The following is a 14917-nucleotide window of genomic DNA, read 5'->3' on the forward strand; positions in this document are numbered from 1 at the left end:
GAAATTTTTTAATTTGCATGCAATGCGCCTATGGTAGAACCCAACAAACACCGCATGATCCTCGCCGTGTTGGCCGGCCTGTTCGCAAACGATTCCAAGCCACGACGAGATGTCTCAACGCCAGGTCGCCGCAAGAGCAAACAAAGACATCAAATGGAGGTCTATTGCGTGCTCTACGCCGACGCTCTTGTGCATGGCGAGAAAGTATTTCACCGACGTTATTGGAGGGCACGAAAGCTCTTTCTCAGAATTGTGAATGCCGTTCGGGAGTTCGACAACTATTTCATTTGCAAGAAGGATTGCACCGACGCGGTTGGAATCTCCTCACTCCAGAAGTGCACCTCAGCTATGAGGATGCTTGCATACGGAGCTCCTTGTGATATAGAGGAAGACTATGGACGCTTGGTCGAGTCATCACCATTGAGTGCTTGTACAAGTTCTGCAGGGCAGTGGTGGCAGTGTTTGGACCACAATATTTGCGATCACCCAATGCTAAGGGCACTGCTCGGATCCTAGCACAAAATGTAGGAAGATGATTTCGTGGGATGCTTGGAAGCATCGACTGCATGCATTAGAAATGGAAAAATTGTCCATTTGTTTGGCACGGGATGTACAAAGGCGCCAAAGGAGATTGCGGTGTGGTACTTATGTACAAAGGCAGTGGCCACACATGATCTATGGATTTGGCAGTCCTTTGGTATGCCAGGAACTCACAATGACATCAACGTACTGCAATGCTCAAATGTCTTTGCAAAGCTTGTTGAAGGTCTTGTTCCTCCAATGAACTTCGAGGTCAATGGGCATCCCTACAACAAGGGATATTATCTAGCAGATGGTATCCATCCGAGATGGTCCATATTTGTGAAGACTATCTCAAATCCTTTGCTAGGAGGCAAGAAGTCACACGTTGCTAAGTGTCGGGAGGCTTGCAAGAAGGATGTCGAACGAGCATTTGGTGTGCTCTAATCTCAATTTGTTGGTGTCTAGTACTCCGCTTTGACGTGGTCGAAATCTCAGATGTCGGAGGTGATGAATTGTTGTGTCATCTTGTACAACATGATCATTGAGAGCGAGCAGGAAGAGCCAGTGTTTGACACTGAGATCCGAGACCCCCAGATGCACCAACAACGGCGGGATGATCTGGTCGAGCACCTATGGAGGCTCAAGGGCAACACCTATTCCGATTTGTTATAATTTGTGTTTGAATTATGAGCTTGGTTCATTGAACTATTTGATTTGTATTGATTTCTCTGATGAGCTTTGTCATAAAAAATTTAGTTTTTGTTAAAATTTTACCGAAAGTGAGACGAATTTGGACCAAACTTGGGCCGAAACTAGGTCGAAAGCGGCGTCCGGGGGCGTCCTTGGGGGGGAGGCTAGGAAACCGAGCCCCCCCCCCCCCGGCTGAATTTAGCGTTGGTTCGCTATTTCAGGCGGGGGGGGGGGGGGGGGGGCAAACGGGTGGAGATGCCCTAAGTGTGGAATCGAGAAAGAAACTTCGTAGTCAAGGACAAGCGAGAGCTACATGTAAATAAATTTTGAAGAGGGCAATTATGACGATTGCGATTTTAAGTTTTCTCATTGTTTTGGGCTTCAAATGACTTTTTTGTTTGTTTGTGGGGTTCGACTAAGAAGAAACAGGAATCCCACCTGTTAATACGTATCATCAAAGGAGATTGCTAAGAACTTTAATCAAATCTTAATCTATGTTTTATTGATAAGACCATACATGGAGATTTCTGCATTTTTCTTTTCTTTTTATTGATGTGCTATGCCACTTAATTAAGTGAGACCTATCCACACTCACATGTGAATATGGAGTTATCTGATCGAATCCACATTGCTAAAGCTTAACAGTGCAGCGCATGACATGACAATGCAAGTGATTTGGTTGGAGTCTACGGTTGGAAGCCACAGAATCTGAAGCGAATAGCTCCACCACCGTGCTGGATTAGGCTACAAGGCTGACCTAATTGACTAGCTCAACTCCACTACTGTCATGCATGCATGTATCATGGGCAGCTACTACCCTATTACGTACTCTACATAACATGGCAGCAAGCAGGCTAGCTAGACTAGTCCGCTCACATTGGTCACGTAGACCAAAGCGTCGATCAACGAGTGCGTACAAGGATGTGGTAGTACATACCAGTAGAGGCCGTAGGGCAGTAGCAGCAGTACTAGCACACAATTACACGACCACACGGTACCGTAGCATACGTACGTATGTGCATGTCGTTAGCCTGCGTGCCTGAGTAGGCACGCAGACTCGTAGGACCGGCCGGGCATGCAGGACCAGACCAGATACCGATACGCCGCAGGCCAAGGCCAAAGCCCAGGGCGCCATAAAAGCCCGACCTGGCCGGAGGTGGTTGGGGTTCGGCCGGAGACACGCCGTCCGTCGCTGTTCTCCTCCATCCATCTCTCTGTCCCGCGCGTGGCACGTAGCAGCAGCAGCAGCAGCAGCCAGAAAGCAGCCCGGAGGAGGTGGAGGTGGAGGGGGCCGGGAGGGGAAGAAGGTCTCCGTCGTCTGATGTGTTTCCAGCCTGATGCTACGATGACCATGGCCACCCTCCGTTTCTTCCTCCACCCTGTCTCTCCCAACGCATGCAGCCCTTTCTCTCCCTGGCCCCGGCCTCTTTGTCCCCTACCCCTTTGTTACTTACTCCATCATGGAACGAAGCTACTCACTCCAAACGATCGAGTAATGGCAGTCGCGGCTAATTTCCTCTCTCCGTTTCTTGACGTTTCTCTCGCTGGTCTACGCTACGTTTTCTTTCTCCCTCTCTCTCTCTCTCTCTCTCTCTCTCTCTCTCTCTCGCTCGCTCGCTCGCTCTCTCCGATCGGGGTTACTGCATATACATGCTTCTAGCACAAGCAAAAATGACCGGCCGGGGTGGCCATAAGACGTTGTCTCTCCGGCTCCGGGTGCGTCTCTCTCACCATTTATGAACCATGATGGTTGTATATTTATTGGCATCCGAAAGGCCGATCGAGAAGTGGCATGGGGCAGGTGGCAACAATCCGCAGGGAGTTTCGAAAGCTCGTTTTGACCGTGCCCCCGCTACCACTCCTCTCCATGTTGTACTACAGAGTAGACACTACGTACTGACCAAACAAAAAGAGTACAGTTACGTATACCGACTCGACGCACATGCATTATACATACGCCGTCCAGATAGCTAGTGTGCCCTGCAGTAAAGCTGACGACTTGGTTGGAGTAGTGAATTTACGGGCGTGCAGCGCAGATAATTGCGTGATTAGCTTGATTGGGCCATGACAAGAAACATGCACGTAAGGTGGAAATCATGCTGCTCGCCGTAATGCTGCACTTTTACCAGTCGTACCTTGGTGTCAAGTTGACGCCTCCTCCCTCATAATAATCCTTGGCGAGAGGGAGAGAGAGAGAGAGACTAGACGAGTGTGAGTGTGCATGCAGTGGAAGATGAGCCTTGAGGAGGCCCCCTGCTCACCAAACTTTCCATTTCATCGCCACCTTTTTCTTCCATCTGAGATGAGATGAGATGAGATGAGAAAGGCGTGGCGGCCTTTGTGTTGTGCGGGCGTTTCCCTCTCTCTCACTCTACTATAGTAGACAGCTGAGACAGTGGCAGCGAGGAAGCAGAGAATTGAAGATCCTTAAATGCGGTTTGGTGGCATCCTCCCGCGCGCTGGCCCGCATCCAGGCCTGTGGACGCATGGCCATGGCCCATGGGGTGCACCATTGCCACCCCCACCCACATAAAAACCCCGCCTGCTACCCTCTCCTCCGGCTTTTACCCCTCTTTGACTCCACTCCACTCCACCACCCGGCTCCTCCTCCACCACCGCCCTCACACGCCAAGACAAGCACACTTGTTAGTTAAGCTTCGGAGAGCGAGCTTGCTTTCTTGCTTGGGTGCTCGCCGTGCCGCGCCGGCTGTGGATCGATCGATCGTGCCGGCTCATGGGCAGGCAGCGGCGGTGGTCACGGGCGGCGCTCGTCGCGTGCCTGGTGCTTATCGCCGCCGCGTGCGCCGAGTCGGCGCGCCCGGGGCCTCTGGTGGCGGCGAGCGAAGGGCTTCCTGCCGGCGAGAGCGAGAGCGCGAGCGGCACAAGTGGTACCGACGGCCCGCGGAGGAGCGCGTTCGACGTGCTGGTGGAGGGGCTCGTCAGCATCGGGCTGGGCCGGCGGTGGCGCGCCGGCGACGGGGTCGGGCTCGTGGAAGGCGACAAGCGGCGCGTGCCGACGGGGCCCAACCCGCTGCACAACAGATGAGTACGTTCCATGTAGCTAGGGAGCTAATCACCCGTTAGCTTTGGACCTCGTGGTGTCCGCCACTGATGGCAGTGGCCGTGGCCGCGCGTGGCGACGGCGACGGCGAGAGGAGCGGAGGAGGGGGAGGAGAAGAATGGGAAGGAGAAGAGAGGATAGGAGCTTGTAGTATTGCTGTTCCCTTCTGCTTCCCTTTCTTCTTTTTCCCCCTTGATGATTTTTCTTCTTCTTCTTTCTGCTAGCGAGTAGTACCTTTTTGTTGCTTGTCTTTTGCCCTTATTATTTTCTTGTGTCCTTGATTGGTTTGTGAAGTTGGACAGCAAGGCCATTCTGTTGGTTGAAAGAGATACATATATCAGTATACTTCTTTGTTTGCTTGCTCCATACAAAATTCCCCCCTTCATTGTGTCGCTATACTGACGATATTCTCGCATGATCTTGGCTGAGATCACACACGGTGCAAAAGTTTACCTTGCGTCTTTGGCTCACCAGCATCGAGTTTCCTTATGATTCCGTCAAACGTTTCTGAAGAAAATGGAGTGCAAGAGTACGAAAAATAGCTGTGGATTGAAGAATACGGCATCGTTTCAGAAAGGAAGGGAATGGATTACAGTTGCAGTGCAGGGAGTCTTCACGAAGAAGATACTGGTAGGAGAAAGTAGTCTACAAAAGGCTGGGATGTGATGAACACGTATTTCTGTTCAAAATTAGAATGATGAACGCCTCAATCGATCACCACCATTGCGAGCGCACTTTGAGCCGTAAATTTTGGAGCACCATCATTTTTTGGGGAGTGATTATTCTTCTTTGGATTACCCCTCCTTCACTACCATTTTTTTTCAGTACAATTCATTGCCTATATCCTTTTTTGTTTTTGTAAACAGAGTATCAAGAACTTCGAGGGCAAATCACGGCAACATTAAAAAAAATTATATGCGTTTCCTCAACGGAGTGCAAATGCAAGCGTGAAACAGTATGTGCATAAAAAATGAAGAAATGTTACTTCTATCTATTTATTAAAAAAAAAAATACTACAGCCGACCACCTCAAGCCGTTTGGGGTTTTATGCTTCCTGCACAGGTTACATGATGAGTAATCCCCAGCGAACCCGGAGCTCTGCAACAAATCGACGAAAAACAGAGCCTGCTTGGCTTGGCATGGCCAGAGTTAGTTAATTACCAAGTGATGCGATTTTCTAAGGATCCCATCCATCGGCGTCTTGACGCGATTTGACGCTTGACACGGGGATTCCGTGCGTGCGATTGCCTCCCCGATCACCCACACAAAATCTAGTCCCAGCCCATCGGCTCTTGTCACCGTCGACAGGGACGATCCACCGCAGGGCTCCGTCGCCGTCGCCGTCGCCGTCGCGGGGCTTGCTTAGCTTAGCGTAATGTGAGGGAGCGTCGTGTTTGTCTCGTGGCCTCGCAAGACGCCACTGTTCTTGCCGACGACGGCCGCTAGCTGCCGCCGTCCGACCCGTCCCCTACAGTGCCGGTGGGCCGCCCGGCCGGCCGGCTCGCTGCTGTTGGCAACGACGCGGCCCCATGAACGGAGAGAGCAACGCGGCTGCGTGTACGTCGGTGGCTCGGTGTCGCTGTCGTCCAGCTGCCTGCGTGCGCAGGGCGCACGGTACGCATGTCGAGATGGAGTAGGACTCGTTGACAATCTCGTACTGCTCGCGTGCTGTAATCGGAGCCGGAGCTGCGTCTGCGAGGCTGCGGCAGCTGGGCTTGGCAACGGTACCGGCGTGGCACGTATACTGAACGTGTAAGGAAAAACTGAAAACGATCGCCGGTTGGTGAAGTGTACCTCGCCTCTTGGTGTTGGTAAAATAAATAGAAATTTCTACTTTTCAACCCTTAGAGCATATTACGTGCCACGAACACGTGTGGCACGAAGCTCCGGCCGTGACATCTTTTAGAACATCTGTAGTAGTCTGTATGATAGATTTGATGGTACAAGGTTCAGGTCAGCAACCAACGATGTACTCCCTCGGTTTCAAAATAAATATCGCTTTGGAAGGAGTATTACACAAGTTCTCCGATGAAGCGTGTGTTAGCTTATTAATAACCAAATACATTAAATTAATATAAATAGGTTGATGACCAATGACCGAGAGCAGGAAAGTGTAACCAGACCCACAAAAATGAAAGACATTACGTCGGAGCTTATGCACAGAACAGAACATTGGTTAAGGATTATACGATCTTATTCTCTTTCCTCTTTTATTTTAAGCCACGTCATCACAACAGTTTACATGACAGATTCACCAACAATCATCATACGATCATCGAAGATGCCGTTAGAGCAACTTCAACTCCAAAAGCGCCACGCTTTGTTCTTTTTTTATATTTGGGTTAGCATCTTCGCATTTTTTGCAAATGGATCGATCATGAGTACAACGCGCCGACCCATTTTTCCTCCGTGCGGTCGGTCAACATCCATTATGCTTTCTATTTAAACGTTATTTTTATATTAAATGTGTTTTAATATATACATTTTTATTAATTCTTCGCTATGAGTATAATATAAAAGAAAACAAGAATCGTAATTAGATATTTTAAAAGAGGTCCAACTTTCTTACTACTCCTACTAGTTGGACTAAGAACTTTTTTATGCTTTCGTTGTTGATTTGTGGATTCTTAATCACAACGTCTTTCTTCTTAGTGTTGGGGAACGTCGCATGGGAAACAAAAAATTTCCTACGCGCACGAAGACCTATCATGATGATGTCCATCTACGAGAGGGGATTTCCGATCTACGTACCCTTGTAGATCGCACAGGAGAAACGTTAGTGAACGCGGTTGATGTAGTGGAACGTCCTTACATCCCTCGATCCGCCCCGCGAACCGTCCCACGAACCGTCCCGCGATCCGTCCTACGATATAGTGCCGAACGGACAGCACCTCCGCGTTCAGCACACGTACAGCTCGACGATGATCTCGGCCTTCTTGATCCAGTAAGAGAGACTGAGAGGTAGATGAGTTCTCCGGCAGCGTGACGGCGCTCCGGAGGTTGGTGATGATCTAATCTCGGACTGCCTTGGAAAAGTTGTCTCAAATCAGCCCTAATTGCTCCATATATATAGGAGGAGGGAGGGGAGGCTTGCCTTGAGGCTCAAGGAGCCCCAAGGGCTGCGCCACCAAGGGAGGAGGAGTCCTCCTCCAATCCTAGTCCAACTAGGATTGGAAAGTGGAGTCCTTCTCTCCTTTCCCACCTCCTTTTTTTTCTTTCTCTTTGATTTTCTATCCTTGGCGCATAGGACCTTCTTGGGCTGTCCCACCAGCCCACCAAGGGCTGGTGCGCCACCCCCAAGGCCTATGGGCTTCCCCGGGGTGGGTTCCCCCCCCCCCCCCCGGTGAACACCCGAAACCCATTCGTCATTCCCGGTACATTCCCGGTAACTCCGAAAACCTTCCGGTAATCAAATGAGATTATCCTATATATCAATCTTCGTTTCCGGACTATTCCGGAAACCCTCGTGACGTCCGTGATCTCATCCGGGACTCCGAACAACATTCGGTAACCAACCATATAACTCAAATACGCATAAAACAACGTGGAACCTTAAGTGTGCAGACCCTGCGGGTTCGAGAACTATGTAGACATGACCCGAGTGACTCCTCGGACAATATCCAATAGCGGGACCTGGATGCCCATATTGGATCCAACATATTCTACGAAGATCTTATCGTTTGAACCTCAGTGCCAAGGATTCATATAATCCCGTATGTCATTCCCTTTGTCCTTCGGTATGTTCCTTGCCCGAGATTCGATCGTCAGTATCCGCATACCTATTTCAATCTCGTTTACCGACAAGTCTCTCTACTCGTTCCGTAATACAAAATTCCGCAACTTACACTAAGCCACATCGCTTGCAAGGCTTGTGTGTGATGTTGTATTACCGAGTGGGCCCCGAGATACCTCTCCGTCACACGGAGTGACAAATCCCAGTCTCGATCCATACTAACTCAACGAACACCTTCAGAGATACCTGAAGAGCATCTTTATAGTCACCCACTTACGTTGCGACGTTTGATACACACAAAGCATTCCTCCGGTGTCAGTGAGTTATATGATCTCATGGTCATAGGAACAAATACTTGACACGCAGAAAACAGTAGCAACAAAATGACACGATCAACATGCTATGTCTATTAGTTTGGGTCTAGTCCATCACATGATTCTCCTAATGACGTGATCCTGTTATCAAGTGACAACACTTGCCTATGGTCAGGAAACCTTGACCATCTTTGATCAACGAGCTAGTCAACTAGAGGCTTACTAGGGACAGTGTTTTGTCTATGTATCCACACATGCACTGTGTTTCCAATCAATACAATTATAGCATGGACAATAAACGATTATCATGAAAAAAGAAATATAATAATAACTAATTTATTATTGCCTCTACGGCATATTTCCAACAGTCTCCCACTTGCACTAGAGTCAATAATCTAGTTCATATCACCATGTGATTCCAACGAATGCAACACCCATATAGTTATGGGGTCTGATCACGTCTTGCTCGTGAGAGAGGTTTTAGTCAACGGTTCTGAAACTTTCAGATCCGTGTGTTCTTTACAAATCTTTATGTCATCTTATAGTTGCTCCTACTATGTGCTATTCGGAAATACTCCAAATATCTACTCTACTATACGAATCCGTTTCACTACTCATAGTTATTCGGATTAGTGTCAAAGCTTGCATTGACGTAACCCTTTACGACGAACTCTTTAACCACCTCCATAATTGAGAAAAATTCCTTAGTCCATCAGTTACTAAGGATAAACTTTGACCGCTGCTAGTGATTCAATCATGGATCACTCTCTGTACCTCTCAACAGGCTTTGAGTCAAGGCACATATCATGTGCGGTACCTAGCATGGCATACTTCAGATTCTACGGCCAAGGCATAGAAGACGACCTTCGTCTATTCTCTTTATTCTGCCGGGGTCGGGTTTTGAGTCTTACTCAAATTCACACCTCACAACGCAACCAAGAACTCCTTCTTTGCTGATCTATTTTGAACTCCTTCAAAAACTTGTCAAGGCATGCATCTTGTTGAAACTTCTATTAAGCGCTTTCGATCTATCTCCATAGATCTTTGATGCTCAACGTTCAAGTAGCGCAATCCAGGTACTCCTTTGAAAACTCCTTTCAAACAACCTTGTATGCTTTACAGAAATTCTACATTACTTCTGATCCACAATATGTCAACCACATATACTTATCAGAAATTCTGTAGTGCTCCCACTCACTTCTTTGGAAATACAAGTTTCTCATAAACCTTGTACAAACCCAAAATCTTTGATCATCTCATCAAAGTGTATATTCCAACTCCGAGATGCTTGCACCAGTCCATTGAAGAATCGCTGTAGCTTGCATACTTGCTAGTATCTTTAGGATCGACAAAACCTCCTGGTTGCATCACATACAATGTTTGCTCAAGGAAACCATCGAGGAAACAATGTTTTGACATCCTATGTGCAATATTTTCATAAATAATGCAACAACTACTAACATAATTCTAACAGACTTTTTAGCATCGCTACGAGTGAGAAAGTCTCATCATAGTCAACTGTTTGATCTTGTCGGAAACATCTTTGCGACAAGTCGAGCTTTTCTGAATAGTGACTTATCACCATCATCGCGTGTCTTCCTTTTAAAGATCCATCTTTACTCAATAGTCCTATGACCATCAAGTAGTTCTTCCAAAGTCTACACTTTGTTTTCATACATGGATCCTCTCTCGGATTTCATGGCCTCCAGCCATTTGCCGGAATCCGGACCCACCATTGCTTTCTCCATAACTCCTAGGTTCATTGTTGCTCAACAACATGACCTCCAAGAGAGGGTTACCGTACCACTCTGTAGTAGTACGCGATCTTGTCAACCTACGAGATTTGTAGTAACTTGATTCGATGCTCGATGATCACCATCATCAGCTTTCACTTCAATTGGTGTAGGCGCCACAGGAACGACTTCCTGCGCCCTGCTATACACTGGTTGAAGTGATGGTTCAATAACCTTATCAAGTTCTACCACCCTCCCACTCAATTCTTTCAAGAGAAACCTTTCCTCAAGAAAGGATCTGTTTCGAGAAACAAACACTTTGCTTTCGGATCTGAGATGGGTGATGTACCCAACTGTTTTGGATATCCTATGAAGATGCATTTATCCGCTTTGAGTTCGAGCTTATCAGACTGAAACTTTTTCACATAAGTGTCGAAGCCCCAAACTTTCAAGAAACGACAGTTTAGATTTCTCTAAACCTCATTCTATATTGTGTCATCTCAACGGAAATACACGGTGCCCTATTTAAAGTGAATGCGGTTGTCTCTAATGCATAACCCATAAACGATAGTGGTAATTCGATAAGAGACATCATAGCATGCACCATACCAAATAGTGCGTGGCTATGACGTTCAGACACATCATCACACTATGATGTTCCAGGTGGCATGAATTGCGAAACAATTTCCACATTGTCTTAACTGCGTACCAAAATTCGCTACTCAGATATTCATTTCTATGATCATATTGTAGACAGTTTATCCTCTTGTTACGACAAACTTCACTCTGAAACAAAATTGAACTTTTCAATATTTCAGACTTGTGATTCATTAAGTAAACACTCTTGTATCCACTCAAATCGTCATTGAAGTAAGAACATAATGATATCCACTGCGTGCCTCAGCACCCATTGGACTGCATACATCAAAATGTATTACTTCCAACAAGTTACTATCTTGTTTCATCTTAATGAAAACAAGGCCTTGCTCATGTGGTATGATTTGCATGTCACTAGTGATTCAAAATCAGGTGAGTATAAAGATCCATCATCATGGAGCCTATTCATGCAATTTATACCAACATGACTCAAGCGGCAGTGCCACAAGTAAGTGGTACTATCATCATTACCTCGTATCTTTTGGCACCAATATCATGGACATGTGTAACACTACGATCGAGATTCAATAAACCATTGAAGGTGATTATTCAAGCAAATAGAGTAACCATTATTCTTTTAAATGAATAATCGTATTGCAATAAACACGATCCAATCATGTTCATGCTTAACGCAAGCACCAAATAACAATTATTTCGGTTTAACACCAATCCCGATGGTAGAGGGAGCGTGCGACGTTTTGATCATATCAAACTTGGAAACACTTCCAACACGTATCGTCACCTCGCCTTTAGCTAGTCTCCGTTTATGCCGTAGCTATCATCTCGTGTTACTAATCAGTTAGCAACCGAACCGGTATCCAATACCCTCGTGCTACTAGGAGTACTAGTAAAGTACACATCAACATCATGTATATCAAATATACTTCTTTCAACTTTTGCCAGCCTTCTTATCTACCAAGTGTCTAGAGTTGCTCCGCCTCAGTGACTGTTCCCCTCATTATAGAAGCACTTAGTCTCGGGTTTGGGTTTAATCTTGGGTCTCTTCATTAGTGCAGAAATTGTTTTGCCGTTTCACGAAGTATCCCTTCTAGCCCTTGCCTTTCTTGAAACTTAGTGGTTTTACTAACCATCAACTATTGATGCTCCTTCTTGATTTCTACTTTCGCAATGTCAAACATCGCGAATCGCTCAAGGATCATTGTATCTATCCTTGATATGTTATAGTTCATCACGAAGCTCTCACAGCTTGGTGGCAGTGACTTTGGAGAACCATCACTATCTCATCTGGAATATTAACTCCCACTTGATTCAAGCGATTGTCGTACTCAGACAATCTGAGCATACGCTCAACGATTGAGCTTTTCTCCTTTACTTTGCGGACAAAGAATCTTGTCAGAGGTCTCGTACCTCTTAACAAGGGCACAAGCATGAAATCACAATTTCATCTCTTTAGAACATCACATATGTTCCGTGATGTTTCAAAACGTCTTCGGCGCCTTGCTTCTAAGCCATTAAGTATTTTGCACTGAACAATCGTGTAGTCATCAGAAACGTGTATGTCTGATGTTCACAGCATCCACAGACGACGCTTGAGGTGCAGCACACCGAATGGTGCATTAAGGACATAAGCCTTCTGCGCAGCAACGAGGACAATCCTCTGCAAAGTTTGCTACTATCAACTTTCAACTAAATTTTCTCTAGGAACATATAAAAAATAGTAGAGCTATAGCGCAAGCTACATCGTAATTCGCAAAGACAATTAGACTATGTTCATGACAATTAGTTCAATTAATCATATTACTTAAGAACTCCCACTCAAAAAGTACATCTCTCTAGTTATTTGAGTGGTACATGATCCAAATCCACTATCTCAAGTCCGATCATCACGTGAGTCGAGAATAGTTTCAGTGGTAAGCATCTCTATGCTAATCATATCAACTATACGATTCATGCTCGACCTTTCGGTCTCATGTGTTCCGAGGCCATGTCTGCACATGCTAGGGTCATCAAGCTTAACCCGAGTGTTCCGCGTGTGCAACTGTTTTGCACCTGTTGTATGTGAACGTTGAGTCTATCACACCCGGTCATCACGTGGTGTCTCGAAACGAAGAACTGTCGCAACGGTGCATAGTCGGGGAGAACACAATTTCGTCTTGAAATTTTAGTGAGAGATCACCTCATAATGCTACCGTCGTTCTATGCAAGATAAGGTGCATAAAGGATAAACATCACATGCAATTCATAAGTGACATGATATGGCCATCATCATGTGCTTCTTGATCTCCATCACCAAAGCACCGGCACGATCTTCTTGTCACCGGCGTCACACCATGATCTCCATCATCATGATCTCCATCAACGTGTCGCCATCGGGGTTGTCGTGCTACTCATGCTATTACTACTAAAGCTACGCCCTAGCAATATAGTAAACGCATCTGCAAGCACAAACGTTAGTTTAAAGACAACCCTATGGCTCCTGCCGGTTGCCGTACCATCGACGTGCAAGTCGATATTAACTATTACAACATGATCATCTCATACATCCAATATATATCACATCACATCGTTGGCCATATCACATCACAAGCATACCCTGCAAAAACAAGTTAGACGTCCTCTAATTGTTGTTGCATGTTTTACGTGGTGACCATGGGTATCTAGTAGGATCGCATCTTACTTACGCAAACACCACAACGGAGATATATGAATTGCTATTTAACCTCATCCAAGGACCTCCTCGGTCAAATCCGATTCAACTAAAGTTGGAGAAACCGACACTCGACGGTAATCTTTGAGCAACGGAGTTACTCGTAGCGATGAAACCAGTCTCTCGTAAGCGTACGAGTAATGTCGGTCCGAGCCGCTTCGATCCAACAATACCGCGGAATCAAGAAAAGACTAAGGAGTGCAGCAAAACGCACATCACCGCCCACAAAAACTTTTGTGTTCTACTCGAGAAGACATCTACGCATGAACCTAGCTCATGATGCCACTGTTGGGGAACGTCGCATGGGAAACAAAAAATTTCCTACGCACACGAAGACCTATCATGGTGATGTCCATCTATGAGAGGGGATTTCCGATCTACGTACCCTTGTAGATCGCACAGCAGAAGCGTTAGTGAACGCGGTTGATGTAGTGGAACGTCCTCACGTCCCTCGATCCGCCCCGCGAACCGTCCCACGAACCGTCCCGCGATCCGTCCCACGATCTAGTGCCGGACGGACAGCACCTCCGCGTTCAGCACACGTACAGCTCGACGATGATCTCGGCCTTCTTGATCCAGCAAGAGAGACGGAGAGGTAGATGAGTTCTCCGGCAGCGTGACGGTGCTCCGGAGGTTGGTGATGATCTAATCTCGGCAGGGCTCCGCCCGAGCTCCGCAGAGACGCGATCTAGAGGTAAAACCGTGGAGTTATGTGGTCGGGCTGCCTTGGAAAAGTTGTCTCAAATCAGCCGTAATTGCTCCATATATATAGGAGGAGGGAGGGGAGGCTTGCCTTGAGGCTCAAGGATCCCCAAGGGCTGCGCCACCAAGGGAGGAGGAGTCCTCCTCCAATCCTAGTCCAACTAGGATTGGAAAGTGGAGTCCTTCTCTCCTTTCCCACCTCCTTTTTTTCTTTCTCTTTGATTTTCAATCCTTGGCGCATAGGACCTTCTTGGGCTGTCCCACCAGCCCACCAAGGGCTGGTGCGCCACCCCCAAGGCCTATGGGCTTCCCCGGGGTGGGTTGCCCCCCCCCCCCCCCGCCCGGTGAACACCCGGAACCCATTCGTCATTCCCGGTACATTCCCGGTAACTCCGAAAACATTCCGGTAATCAAATGAGATCATCCTATATATCAATCTTCATTTTTCGACTATTCCGGAAACCCTCGTGACATCCGTGATCTCATACGGGACTCCGAACAACATTCGGTAACCAACCATATAACTCAAATACGCATAAAGCAACGTCGAACCTTAAGTGTGCACACCCTGCGCGTTCGAGAATATGTAGACATGACCCGAGTGACTCCCCGGTAAATATCCAATAGCGGGACCTGGATGCCCATATTGGATCCCACATATTCTACGAAGATCTTATCGTTTGAACCTCAGTGCGAAGGATTCATATAATCCCGTATGTCATTCCCTTTGTCCTTCGGTATGTTACTTGCCCGAGATTCGATCGTCAGTATCAGCATACCTATTTCAATCTCGTTTACCGGCAAGTCTCTTTACTCATTCCGTAATACAAAATCCCG

General features: G+C 46.9%; 1 protein-coding gene across 1 annotated transcript; it reads left to right on the top strand.

Moving 5' to 3' along the window:
* Nucleotides 1-3685: 3685 nt before the first annotated feature.
* LOC123430980 lies at nucleotides 3686-4637 on the top strand. The gene has a single exon (XM_045114802.1). It carries the CDS (start codon nucleotides 3947-3949, stop codon nucleotides 4256-4258), a length of 312 nt encoding a protein of 103 aa, XP_044970737.1. The 5' UTR covers nucleotides 3686-3946; the 3' UTR covers nucleotides 4259-4637.
* Nucleotides 4638-14917: the final 10280 nt, after the last annotated feature.

The sequence above is a fragment of the Hordeum vulgare genome, chromosome 2H (assembly GCF_904849725.1).
Source record: "Hordeum vulgare subsp. vulgare chromosome 2H, MorexV3_pseudomolecules_assembly, whole genome shotgun sequence".
NCBI lineage: Eukaryota > Viridiplantae > Streptophyta > Magnoliopsida > Poales > Poaceae > Hordeum > Hordeum vulgare.

Bases quoted from the DNA above. Each gene is read 5' to 3' on its own strand.
- LOC123430980 (XM_045114802.1), top strand. From the start codon at position 3,947: ATGGGCAGGCAGCGGCGGTGGTCACGGGCGGCGCTCGTCGCGTGCCTG.